Here is a 13,511-nt window from a genome sequence, read left to right as displayed (position 1 = left end):
GTCATTGGGCTGTGGCCCAGGACGTGCTCGGTTTTCTAAAGTTAGAAAGTTGGGCTCAAATGCGTCATTAGGTAGCGTCTGGATTCCATCAGGATGTTGATACGGAGTAGCTGAACAAAGCCGGTACAGCAGTCGGTGACGCTCCCTGAGCCAGACGGAAGGAGCTACCCCGGTGCCAGCTGCACACACACTGTGACACAGCGTGGTGCGCGCTCTGCCAAGCCCTTTCACCCCTGTCGTTTTGTGTGTACAAATGATCAATGTCAACAAATGGCATCTGACTCTTGTGATTGTCTTCTCTAACCCCCAACTTATCATCGTTTGACTGGCTACTTTGTGCTGTTCTGAACCCACTCACAAAATTGGGAACAATATCGTTTCTACCGAGAAGTCTGACCGATTTTTATCTTCCATCTTTAGAGTACTGACACCCTTGCTTTTGATGCACAACCCCGGTGCCCCACGATAAATCTGGATCCGTACCAGGCAACCAGAGGTCTCAATCCAAGAGAATGATCCGCGTTTCCTTGTGCCAGGGAATAAAGCTTGCGTCACGAGACATCAGAACTGATCAATGTTTAACGAGGCATTGCCCTAGGGCGAGTGTCCCCAGCCGACCGGGGACGCACGAACACAAGACCCCTTGCGAGGCACAATGCTTCCCTGCGCCGACCGGTCTATTTGATGGATTAATCATTAGGTTACCGGGCCGGAGGTGTTGAGTGACGCCTATCTTCCTTTTCAGTCATGGTAGTAGTTAAGGCACCAGCATACGGCCCAGCGTCTTATTACGTGGTTAAGCACTGTTTTTGTGCGTGATCATCGTGAATACAACCATATTAGGTTACAAAGTGAGTCGCGGTTTCGTTTCGTCATCCTTTGTTCACTTCGAAATTTGGCACCATCGCGTAATACGATGTGAACCTTTGTTGCGAGAGAACGGATCAAACACGTTTTAAAGCAGGGGCTGACTGTGTAACAATCTTGTAATTACAGAGTCTTGCCAACTTCCATAAAAACTGTCCCGTCACTGCCGGAATGAAGAGCCCTGGCCCCAATACGAAGTACATACAATACTAAATGTGGCGAACATCCATGAATGGATCACCAGACTGGATAGTCAATAGTAAACGGAAATAGTTTAACTTGCCAGATAGGTCTTCTGGGGTCGGAATTTGCCGAAGGCAGACTGAATGAATCGCAAGAGGCAAACCAATTTGAGTTCGAAATTAATACCACTGTCATTTATGCACCCCATTTTCAACGCACAATTGACATCATGCGGCCCCCAAGGTTCTTGATGGGCGCAATCACGTCTTTCCACTCTGCACTCCCTGCGAAATCGAAAAGTTATATCTGGCATAGAGAGGACGGGTTCTCTTCCTCTGAGCCATTTCATCTCACTAAATCAAGCATCCAAGCTTGAACTATTCATCTAGGATAAAATTACTCAAGCCTACCAGAGCAGCATACCAAAGTGGCATCAGCTAGATACAGCTCTGGTATTAAGAAAAAAGTGCTAGATGCACAGCTACATGAAAATACTTTCGATGCTAAGTCGGATTTCGCGGTGCTAATTATTCGCCGCAGGCATACGCAACTCGGATAATTTGTACGACCAGATCCATTTTGTCTTGAGGATCAGCAGAATGCTCGATCTTTTGGATTTTCCTTGCGGCGTTACCATCTCGGACTCAATTTCAGTAGGGGTATCTAAAAAGTGACCAAAAACACCTTTCTGTCAGTACTGACATCTGCCGCTTGGTAAATTGTGTAACATCCTGAGTTTACGACTTAAACGTTTGTTACGCTGGCTCGCGTGGCTCAAGGAACCCTGGATGTGGTTACCAATAATACAACAAACAGACACGATCAAGTTACGAAGAGGGTCAACGATAACGTAGGTTTCGTCTGTTCCACTACGGAGTACATCTGGCCTCATTTGAGGCAAGTGCCGCAAGTATGTTTAGAAAGAAATCTATTTACGATTCTAGCTAAGCGTATCATATGTTGCCCCCAAACCTTTGTCTCTTACTGACCCTTAAATATATGTAGGAAATCGATGTATATGGAGAGTAATAAGCTACTGAAAGCAGTCGACATCACAAAAAAACAACTGGGTTTAAGTGCAGACCGCATCCTCTTGGGGATTAAGCCGATGAAGAGAAGTGTATATGCCGACTACATATTCGATTCTGCATTGAAACTTCTGCAAGCATATCATACTAAATCTCATGTTACTGCAATACGGTGGCGAGCATATCACACCCTATTTAATTGCTGGGAAACGGTCGCCCCAATTCAGGTCTCACATTGCGATCACCGATGAGGACTTTCAGGTTGCCCGTATTGAGGAGAAGAATCGTTGACATGTGGGATATGAACCACAATCTTACCTCTTCATCCCTTTTATCGAGCCAGAGATGTTTGCTTATCAAACAACTACTAGATATCATGGCGTGGAAACCGTCTCTTCTCACGACCAATACACTGGCGAATGCTGAACGCCATGGTAGCATGTCCACGCCTTTGGAGCCGTTGCCTCTCCTACCGCGGTTATTCTCCATCTGGGTGCGACCAGCTGACATCACTTGCAACCCACCCAGCTTATTACAGTTGGAAAACGAGCGGCGCAATGGGTTTTAGTTCTCATGCTAGACCCCCATGCCATCGAGCAGGTCCGCCAAGGAATTGAGTCCCGCTGTCCTCAAGGGACGAAGGATTCAGCCAGCTTCGTCTCCATCTTCGAGTACGATACTTTAAAGTATAACTAGTTAAACGAACTTTTGTGGAAGAAGTTTGGGCTCCGAAGCTGCTATGATATTTTCACCCAGACTTATACCTGTAAGGTCGACCTAATCATCGCCAACGCCGTGGTAGGACTTCGATTCACAGCTCAGAAGATCACCGAAGATATACGACTATACAGTCTAGCTCGCGAATCAATGAGCAATTCAAGCAAGCATATCACTACCGATCTTCTAATTTAAGGGAAACTAACTTGGGAAGCCGACATCTTTCGCAGCGACTCACAGCGATCAGTGGGCAGAGCGAACCCTCGACCCAGCTATCTGCCGTAAGCACACCTTGAAGTACATCTCTAATTCAGTCCAAGACTGATGCCATCATAGGTATTGACATCCCGGAAGTGTTCCTTCTTGCAGATGTAATATGCATTGGTCATGTAATCTCATCCTCATCCCCTAGAAGCAGACGCGTAGAACGCATATACAGGCCAAGATACCGATGGTCTCGTGGTTTACCCGGTATGTAAGTGCCCCGACACCAAAGATTTGCCCCCGAACTGGTCTGCGGGAGAAGCATCATTACTGCGTCGATGGCCAGACTGATTGAAGTCCAGGAAGTGAGATGCTGACATCATGGATGCTTTCTAGCCGCCATTGCCAGTCGGAGAGCTGCTGAGGTGAGTCGTAACGCCATTCTTGAGTGATTCAGATTTCAAGGCCACAATAATAACCCCCATCTGTAAGCTACCAAGTCAGATCGTCGTGAAGTATTGCGGCTCTGGCGGGCGGACCCGTTGAGAAGGCTCCTGCCCCGTACGCCGACGACAATGTCTAGCTACCTAGAGGAGGCCGTGGTATACAGGTACTTTATTGCGGATTACGTACAGTCTCTCGACAAGAGGCTACTCAGGTCAAAGCAGCGACAGCTCAAGCTCTGCACTAGAAGCGGATGTGGCCGCCAAGAATTGTCGGGGACGACCACTAAGATAGGCACGTTATGCCTATGCCCCTGGTTTGTAGGATGGGGCTAAGTATGTCATCGAGGCCATCATGCGGCACATAGTCAATACAACAGCCCCAATTTGACAACTAGTAGCTGGGCTAACTGCGCTGGCGTGGAAAGCATCAAGCTAGCCAGTAGTCTATTCCCCAAACACTTCTTCCAAAAATATGACATAGCTCAAGTCTAATGGCAGGGCTAGGCAAGTGTTTAGCCGCGGGAGATGGGGGTTGAAACAATTGACGCACTTGGGCCTGGACAATTCCTTGCCCACATCGGAAAGCACCCGGCCAACAGCAACGTGTGGCTGGTGCCGGTTCGATTGGACTCGAGTGCCGTGTAGTATCAAGTACACACTTCAGCTCTTTGCGACAGTCGAGGGCATGCCACAGTGGCACCATTGAAGAAAGGCAAAAAAATTCCGATGTGGCCCGTCGCGCTGGGCCAAAGTTGGGCCGCCTAGAGGAGCTACGGTAGCGAGTCCGAGACGTTGGAAAGGGCCAAAGACTGTTTGTGTTGGATCAATCATCACGCGCATTTTGACGTCGCCTCCCGAGCCACAGGGTGAAAGGCCGTCTGGTGTCCAAAAGCTGATGTTCTCACACCCTCCCGTCCGCACACCAATGCACTTCACATGCAGGAAACTGCAGGTTGTGCAACTTGCTCTTGGTGGATTGAAAACGGTGTGGATATGCCCCTTGGCGAGCCAGCAGCCAGCCCAAGGGTTCATGTGCCAAAACCATGAACAAAGAACATCGTGACCGACTGCCAACACACAGACGACTACAGGCTCACCATGGCGACAGCAAGCCAAGATCAAGAAAGCCGATCAAGGTTGATGATGCCTTGTTTGGGCGACTCCTAGAATATGCATCATATGGCATGAGTCGTTATATTGCCCTTGCAGAAGCTCTAAATCTTGTCTGGACATTCATTACTCGTGGCCAAGACCAAAAGTGCATATTTTTCCTTTGGTCCATCAGCGTACGGAGTCTATTTTTGTCAAAGCCAAGGCAGTGCCAACGAATTCATCATTTTCCGTCATTTTTTTTAATATCCCGCCACATAGTTGAGCCATATTTCTGAATTTCTACGTCCAACACGCCTACACACAGCTACCCACCTGTGGCGTTTTCACATATTCACACCCCCCCAGGCACAAAGTCACAACACAGGCAGGTCATCCTTCTGCCAGCTTCGAATCCAGAAACCGGGGCCGATGTCTGTTTATACTCCCCCTGTTACTAGCGTCTTCAGTTTTGAATATCCCCGCCTGTTAGCCACCAGACGACAACATTGGGTACCCATGGCCATTCTCGACCGCCAGCCAGGCTCACTTCGCTGTAGTCTCCTGCCGAGGGTCGGTGGTCTCTCGGTGCCTTGAATCAAGTAATTTCCTCTTTTAAATCTTGTTGGAGATCCGCGGATCTGGACCGATATCTAGTGTGGGCTGCCAATTTTGATACAATTACGCCCGTCGTATCTGTCTATGCCGGGTCCTCTGGACCATGTCTCTCCCTACACATGTGTGTCTTTGGGACCTTTGATGTTGACATGATATAGCCCTTTTTTCAGCTTCTTATTTCCATTGGTGTCATATATACCTCACCACGGTTCTATACCTCGACTTAGCTGCTGCAACCTTTTATTCCTCCGTCTCTTATCAGCCTAACAAATATTCCATACAAAGAAGCCTATCTATTGCTTTCACAGCTGCCCAACTAAACTGACCCTCTCCTCTCCATCTCATTCCACTCATTCCCAACTTCGTGCGACACCATCGTGTGCCTCCTTGCCTACGAAGACGCCGTCTGTTGTCGACTAAATGACTACTCCAGCGGTGAGTTCCAAGTCTACAGTGCCACGTCGAAATAATTAGGAGAATACCTTGCCTTTCTTCTTGTATCATGTCTAACTGTCTCTCCGGTCCTCAACAGCACAAGGCCAACCTGGCTCGAATTCGTGATAATCAACGGAGATCTCGCGCGCGGAGGAGAGAGTACTTGCAGGAACTCGAGCAGCGACTGCGAGTCTGCGAACTCCAAGGCATCGAAGCCTCTGCCGAAGTTCAAATGGCTGCCAGAAGAGTCGCGGATGAAAATACACAACTAAGGGAACTCCTAAATAGATACGGGGTTACGAATGAGTACATTACTCATTACTTGCAAGCATCCACAGAAAATGGTTGTGAGTCTGGTCGGGCACAACCAATCCGCCTCAGGGAGGAGGCAGGAGTTGCCATGCAATCATTAAGCCAAGCAATGCTGCCTCGAAGAGCGGCGCATCTGGAACAGACTCAGCAGTTTGCTATACCGAGCCAATCTAGTAGAGAGGACTCGATAGCAAGCGCCTCTACGACGAATTCTTCCGTTTGGGAGCCATCACAGCCGAGCGTGTCTTACAACCATCACCCGCAACAGCTTGCTGGTGTTTCACCGACAGACCATCCTCATTATTCTCCATCAGCTTTTTCGGCACAGCCAGCTATAACGCAATCAGATCAGTTCCAAAGTGCATCTGGGCAGATGGTGAACGACTCGCGACACGACTTGGTCAGAGGCCAGCCAATGCCTATCGATAATCGCTTAACGATGAACTACCAGTTTTCTATGAGTCCCTACAACGATCCAACGAACCGATATGGACCTCAAGGAGGACCTTTTTGACAGAGGAAGCATACTCAAATTGTTTCTTTGTCACTGACGGGGGCTTTTGTTATCAACAAAAGAGCAGAGAAGCGCGGGGCTTGTGCTGAAATTATCAGCACTTTGAAGACTCGAGCGTCATATTTGACCACCAGCTGAATCAGTCCCCAATATTGCCAAGTGGAGGTGGCCAGGAGCTGGAATTGACTTTGATCCTAGGCCTACCTATCAGACCAGCATCCCTTGACTATTATCAGACGGAATAAATACCCCGCAAGTAGTCCGACTCAACCTCGAGCGTCATCCCGAATACACCAGTGCGAACCATCAGCGGAATACCAGAGGCTCAAGCATATGGCTCGAGCTGAATTGTGATTTCCGGCCGGTAGTTGGAAGCCTGTAGCTACTAATACAATTACGTTGTAGTGGCGCGGGACACCAGTGGAAGCATCAATGGCTTGGCGAAATTCTAGGGCAGGTGTTGGAAATTGTGCAAGGCCAACTGGTTCGGTTATAGAACCCTTGTGCCACCAGACAGCCTCATGGCATGAATCAGGCGAATCTTTGGACATGTGCTTGGCAAGCATTTCCCCACAAAAATATGCGAGAAGTACAGCGAAATTCGAATCAAGGCGAAGAACGGCAACGGGTTTGGATCAAGGGAATGCAAGGGTAGGTGTCCTGATTCCGGAATCAAGTTGAAGAATTGGACTGAACGGGGTTGATTAAGGGTGACACCCGCAGTCCGAGCGAGTTGTGTCCGCCTCCAATTCTTCGAACCACGCCAAAAAAAAAAAAAAAAAAGAGAGAGAGAAGGGGCGTGATCAACCTGGGTTGTTAATTGGTGATCTGAGGTTGCCAACGGAGTCGGTCAAATTCAGTTGCTGAGCCAATGCGCTCCTAATCCGATAAGATCAAAACACCAGGACGAAGAGGGGAAAGCTTTCTCTCTCTCTCTCTCTTTTTTATTATTATTATTTTTAAAAGAGACTTGTCACTTGCGCTTCCTCCCTAGCTTCCTTAGCTTCCTTCCCTTTTTCCTTTCCCCCTTTCCTCTTCTTCTTCTTCGGCATATGCCTTTATTCCTTTTAGGCGCAGACGGTTCAGGAATCAGGACGGGCGTTGGCGGGCAAAACAAGCACGGTGCCAGTAGGCGCCATAGAAGAATGCCGGGAAACAACCCCTGGACGGTGTAAAGCACAATAACATAGTAAAATATGTGCCGGACATGATGAAGCCGTCAATATCCCTGCGCACCGGGAGTGCAAAACGAAAGAAGCAGTTACGAGCCGAGTCAGAATGGTTGCCGGCGGCGACATCAGTACTGCGAGGGTAGCCAAGCATACGTAGGCCTGTTGGGCTGAAGAAGTGCAAAGAATAACACAGGGAGCAAAACAATTGGTTACAAACCTTGCAACAAAAGTACCGTACGACTACAAGTGTGACTGTGAGGCATGCAGGACGAAGCAGAGGCTCCTGCAGTATCGAGTCAGGAAGCCACAGGGACGGGATACGCCACAAGTTGGGGTAGTAAGGGTCGTGGACTCACGGGGACTCGATTGGATCGTGGGAGACGCAGTCGATGTCTTGGAGCTAGCACGTCTGAATACCTAGGTATGTGACTTGTAGGATAAGTATGAGGTGGCACAGATACGGAGGCGGATGGGTTTCAGAGACACGACGGGCTCGGTGTCAAACACTCGGACTCGAAAAATATCTGGGCCCGATAAAGAATTGCCTGAGGGTCGATGAGGAGGCCGTTGATACGGGTATAAGTGGATGAGGTTGTAACAGACATGCGCCATACGCCACGGGAGCGGCACCGAAGCCAGGATGACACACCGTGATGCCATGTCCAGCCGGTATAAACAGACGGCGATGCAAGTATCAATGCAAATGCGACCAAGAGCAATAGTAGTCTCCGCATGTACAACCATCGGGCATATGACGGCAATGGGACCAAGAGCCGGCGGCGGAGATACAAATAAGACATGTGTCAAACTCAAAGCATGGGAGCACGCGGGCCCGAACTCATCGGCGTGGCGGACTTTGGACATGCAGATGGATGCAGCGCCAGCTGAGATTAAGACAAAGCAAAACAAGCTCCACGGGGAGATGCATCTTGCATCCCATCCCAGAGACGACGACGACGATGACGCCGACGCCGCACAGCCGAGGTTCAATGTTGCACTGGGTTCACGGCTTCCATGTCTGGTTTGGATGTCTGGCGCTGTCAATGTGCGGCTAGCGCGCCTGCGTCTGCTGTGGGCACCGGGCACCAGTGACTAGACAGGCCCAGACGCAGGGCCAGACGTCAAGACTCCAGCTTGAGAGTCAAGACACCACCAGCACCAGCACACTGACATGGGACATGGAGCCTCACCACGGCTCGCCAGCGCTCAGCAGTCAACGTTGCTTCCAGCACGCTGGCCCGAGCCCCAGCATCGCGAGTCTCGACTGCAACGTCGCCACCACGCCGCCAGCCCAACCTGGCCCGTCCGAATCAAGATCCGCCACCGAGCCTCCCACGTCCCTCGTCGCGGATCCACGCCGCCATTCCGTTCCGGAGTCCGAACCCGTCGTTGCCGATCAGGTGTGTCCATCGTCATCATCGGACCATGTACGTCTTGGTATTCCGCCAACAAGAGCTTATTGTGTCGCGAATGCCGAGGCGGCGACGGCGACTGTGCTGGCCAGGGAAAATCCACCTCGACCATCACCATGGCTCGCAAGGTCAAAGGGCACGATTCAGCAGCCGCCAAAACAGCCTTGCACTCACGCCCTTGCTTCGACGGGAAATAACCCCAGCAACCCAGACAACTGGAACTGGAATCCATCCGAGATCCATGCCGCCAAGGGACAGCTTTGACGTAGTTTTTTATTTTATTTTAAATAAACTCCTGTGGCTCCTGCAGCAGCCCACTCCCACCGCCGCTGCCTCTGGCACCAATCGCACGCGTGTGAGAGCTGTTGTTTCTGTGCCTGGCCACTGGCACAACACGAATACAGTCCATCGTTGCATTTATACGAGGGCGTATCGCAGGGGACCAAGTTACAGAGTCATGACAGTCCACACCCCTCGGCTGTAGGTAACCGAAGACATCACTTGGCACCGCTCACGGGTGGGGAAAATGCCTTGGCCAGCGACGGGCCAGCGACTCAGCGGTTTGTCTGGTGGACTTGTGCTGTGCACCTGTACAAAGGGCCTTGTTGGCTTGTTGGGACATCGTCGTAGGTGAGGGCCTTTACCATCACGCCCGTCTTGATTCGCGGCAGCCGCAAAACGTGGTGATTTCATGGTGAGGCGTCAAATCTGTCATTCACGGGGCTCGCAGGTCCTTGACGGTCGTGCACTGCCGCTTCCACACCCCAGGTTTAATAGCAATTTGTCGAACCAAACTCTGGCATTCTGAATAGTGACACGTCGAATATGGGAGCCGGGAGAAGGGCCCTCGGCATCAGGCTACGCCGTACACCGTCCGGGGATGACCCGCCGCCGCCGCCGCCGCGCGTTCGTCCATGATGGCATCTAGGCGAGACAGAATTGCCGTCCTTGCCCTCGTCTAGTCACCAGGTTGTCATTGTGAGATCTGATCCGACGCCGTCGATGGCTTGCCGGGGCAATGACATGATCAGGTCCCGTTAGATGATTACCGCGCCAATGGCTGACGCCAGGCAACAGGAGGGTTCGGCATGTCTCAAGACACACATGACACATCGACGTGCCGTGTCCCCTGTGGCTAACGCCCTGCGAATGTGTATGATGTTTTGGCATGCCGCAAGTAGGTTGGGCGGCATGTCACTGGCGGATTGCGACTCTCGCTTCATGTCTCAAAGGCTGTCTGGGCTCAAGCTTCTACATTGGACACGGACGAGTGTCGCTTCTGCTGGAATCGTGCACGAGTTTAGCGCTCGGAATAGCTAGCCATTACTCCGTATTAAGGACTCAGCAAGTGACAGGCCTCGGCGCGCGTTCCTCGACACGCATGGGGCTACTTGCAGATAGTCGAGAGAGCAACGACAAAACCAGATTGACAATGGATATAGTGTCAAAACATTGTATAACGCCGTAACTATTCCGAGACATGGTCCATATTCATCATCTACGTCTAGTCGATGCAGAGCACCCGCCTACGGAGTCCCTCTACAGGAAGTAATCCGCGACTGGCTTCTTGGCGGGCATACCCCGTGAATCTTGGGGCGCTGCCTGGAACACACGATACCGTCTCGCAGGACCGCTCTTCATCATCCCATTCGACTCCATCATTACCCCTCGCCCGCCATCGCTCCTGTTCACCTCGCCGTTGCTGCGGGAGAAGACGCCCGTGCCAGACTCGTCTTCGGTTAGCTCCAGGACGGCGGCAACGTTGCCACAGCGGTAGCAGTAATTCGGAGCCGACCAGACCGTCACAATGGAGGCGTCGAACATTTCCTTGAAGCCCTCCATGACGAGTTGATGTGCGCGAGCTATGAGGCTCAGGTCGTTTCGGTGGTTGAATACTTTGACAATATCAGCGCCAAAGAGGAATCCTGCGCCGCGCGGCGACAGCCCCCAGCCATCGATGTCGTCGGGGTCGGACCACAGGAGGTCACACATAGCGCCCTCGTGGGGGACCTCTTGCTTCCGATCGATCAGGCGGATCTTATCGACTGTATCAATCAGCGGGCTCAGGCCGCCATGGACGCAGAGCACGGCTCCGGCTGGGTTGCCCACGCTGCCATTGCTGGAGCCCGAGGCGCCTGAGCCGGGAGGTCCGGTCTGCCCTGCGGGACCGCTGCCGTTTGCGCCGTGCTCCTGGGAGCTGCTAGGCTGAGAAGACTGCTGGCGCTGGCGCTGGCGAGGGAACCGACTCATGATGGAGCCGTTCTGGTCGCACACTTCAATCTCAGTCTCTTCGTCCGCTGGTCCAGACGCAGGGGACAATGTGTTGGATGCGCCCAGAACAATGGCCCCGAGGGCCAAATAGTCGAATACATCACAGCAATACCGCCAAACGTTTGCGCTTCCATATTTCCGCAAGCATTCATCGTAGAAGCCGTATACTGTGGTGATTTGACGGGACTCGTGGTTGCCGCGGATAAGCGTCATGCGGTCGGGGTATCGTACTTTTAAGCATAGAAGAAGAAGAAATGATTCGAGAGAGTAGAAGCCTCGGTCCACAAAGTCGCCTAGACGTGGCGTTAGCAGCGTGTACGAAATGGCAATGCATGCGCGGGGTCGTGTGGCATTTACCCATGAATAAATAATTCGTATCAGGGACATCTCCGCCAACTCGGAATAGTTCCATCAAATCGTGAAACTGACCGTGAATGTCGCCACAAATCTAGCCTAAATGTTAGCCTCTTGGCTACCGACCGTCGGGGAGGAGGCTCGATCTTCATACTGTGACTGGCGCTGATACCGTGACCACGTTGCCCTCCTCGATCAGAAGCTCTCGTGCGCGGTGGCACAGCTCTCGCACTTGGGCCTCTGGAATGGGTCGACAAGCACGCAGCTGCGCGATAGCCCTAGTCCATCAATGTCAGTGTCCGTCAGGGCGGGATGGTTCGGCAACGGGGCGCAATTCACTTGTCGAGGTCGCTCATGATGGTGACCCTGGGTCGCGCGTGAGGCGCCGCGGTCGATTGCAATCCCGGCTCAGGATACAAAAATCATGTTCAGCCGTGAGTATACACTTAAATATATTGCTGCGGTATTGGTCGCTAGCGGCCGCGACGTCGTGGTAGTTGAGGTCGTATGTGGGAAAGAGCCGCGAGTTGGTGTTGAAGGTGACGTCGGGCCAGATACAGGACTTCAGCCAATCTCGGGTGGCAGTGGGTTCTGCCGTTTTGTGGTGCGTTTCCTGACAAGAGATCCTCCGCGATTAAACGGCAGGGATTGTGGGAATTTTTGAGCGGGTGTACGTTTTGCCGACTCCGGCTATTGTGCAAGGAGTCCTAGCCAATAGGCAGTCTCGGAATCATCAAGTCGTACAGGAGCCGGCTCACGGCATTCGGCGCCTTTTTTTTCTTCTTGCGGCGCGAAGTCACTCAACGACGCCAATTGTCAACTTTGGCCGTCGCCCATCGCTGTCTACGCAACTGCTGCCGCGGGTAGAACATGTTCCAATTATCATGTGAGTAGCCGGGCTGCTGTCGGTCACCAATCTCGGCGCTAACCTTCCAATTGAACCCATCGACGGTCCTTGGATGACGAGGGCAGACACAACGCCGAGGGATCATGCCACCCCACCTTCACCCCAGGTCGCGAATGACCTCATCACTCTTCGCAACGACGCTCGTCGCGAGTTTCTTCGTCGTCGCACTGCCGCACTTGCTTCCGTGCCCGGTGCCCCGAACCAAGTACGCCGATGGTGAAGTAGTTGTCGACGAGAACGGCAGACGGAGGAGGTGGAGACGACGAGAGGCCGCCGAGTCGCGGGATGGAATTGTACAATTTAATCAGATTACGGAAGACTATTGCGACTCTACACCAGAACGAACCAGGAGGGAATGTCCTGTACCAAAGCCGGGGGGTTTGCTGGGCGAGTGGCTAGGGTTCCATAAAGGCGACGATGGACAGGGCGGGAAGCGGATAGGGCGATGACGTGTACGACGGATACTTGTAAAAATAACAATACATGGACAAAATGAAGACGCCATATACTCGCGACTGTTCGTGATGACGCCTGGTTGGGTTGCTGCCTTGTCTCTGCACCTTGCAAGTCGGGCGCCGGGACTGCTTCTATCAAATAGGCATGTGGCTGTGTCTTGGACATGCGCATTATCAAGGGACCATATACTATGCTCAACAGATATTTGTGGCCTGTGCAGGACGATCTAACATGATCGGAAATAGGTGTATTTAGGGCATGGCATTGGGACGCGGCGATTGCCCTAGCCAGCAGGCCATGGATCGATACTAAACTTCAAAGTGATGAACATGGTGATCGAAAAGTTTGACCTACAGACTCCAGTCTAATCGCGGACACTGTTTTAGCACCAGCAATAGAACCAATCGTAGGGCAATGAGTTGGTGAGCCCGCATATGCATGAGCCTCTTGGACAAAGAATCCATGTCCGGTTTCAAGGAGTGAAGTGGCTGGGTAGAAGACGCCGGTGCCTACTTTCAAATCGTCT

The 13,511-nt window shown here is 51.8% G+C and overlaps 3 protein-coding genes across 3 annotated transcripts; 2 read left to right on the top strand and 1 right to left on the bottom strand.

The window, feature by feature from the left end:
* Positions 1 to 5,654: 5,654 nt before the first annotated feature.
* G6M90_00g024720 (uncharacterized protein) lies at positions 5,655 to 6,413 on the top strand (the record flags this gene model as incomplete). The annotated part of the gene is made up of 1 exon (XM_014692624.1): positions 5,655 to 6,413. The coding sequence occupies one exon, from the start codon at positions 5,655 to 5,657 to the stop codon at positions 6,411 to 6,413; it is 759 nt and encodes a 252-aa protein (XP_014548110.1).
* A 1,932-nt stretch (positions 6,414 to 8,345) lies between these two features.
* On the top strand, positions 8,346 to 9,261 carry G6M90_00g024710 (uncharacterized protein; the record flags this gene model as incomplete). The annotated part of the gene is made up of 2 exons (XM_014692625.2): positions 8,346 to 8,630; positions 8,686 to 9,261. The coding sequence occupies 2 exons, from the start codon at positions 8,346 to 8,348 to the stop codon at positions 9,259 to 9,261; spliced, it is 861 nt and encodes a 286-aa protein (XP_014548111.2).
* A 1,275-nt stretch (positions 9,262 to 10,536) lies between these two features.
* Positions 10,537 to 11,978, bottom strand: PPP4C (Serine/threonine-protein phosphatase 4 catalytic subunit; the record flags this gene model as incomplete). Its single annotated transcript, XM_014692626.1, has 4 exons — positions 10,537 to 11,561; positions 11,626 to 11,716; positions 11,777 to 11,900; positions 11,962 to 11,978. The coding sequence occupies 4 exons, from the start codon at positions 11,976 to 11,978 to the stop codon at positions 10,537 to 10,539; spliced, it is 1,257 nt and encodes a 418-aa protein (XP_014548112.1).
* Between the last annotated feature and the right edge of the window lie 1,533 nt (positions 11,979 to 13,511).

Source organism: Metarhizium brunneum, chromosome 1, assembly GCF_013426205.1.
Source record: "Metarhizium brunneum chromosome 1, complete sequence".
Classification (NCBI taxonomy): domain Eukaryota; kingdom Fungi; phylum Ascomycota; class Sordariomycetes; order Hypocreales; family Clavicipitaceae; genus Metarhizium; species Metarhizium brunneum.
Note: the sequence above shows the minus strand (reverse complement) of the source record. Positions and strands in the feature narration are given on the sequence as shown.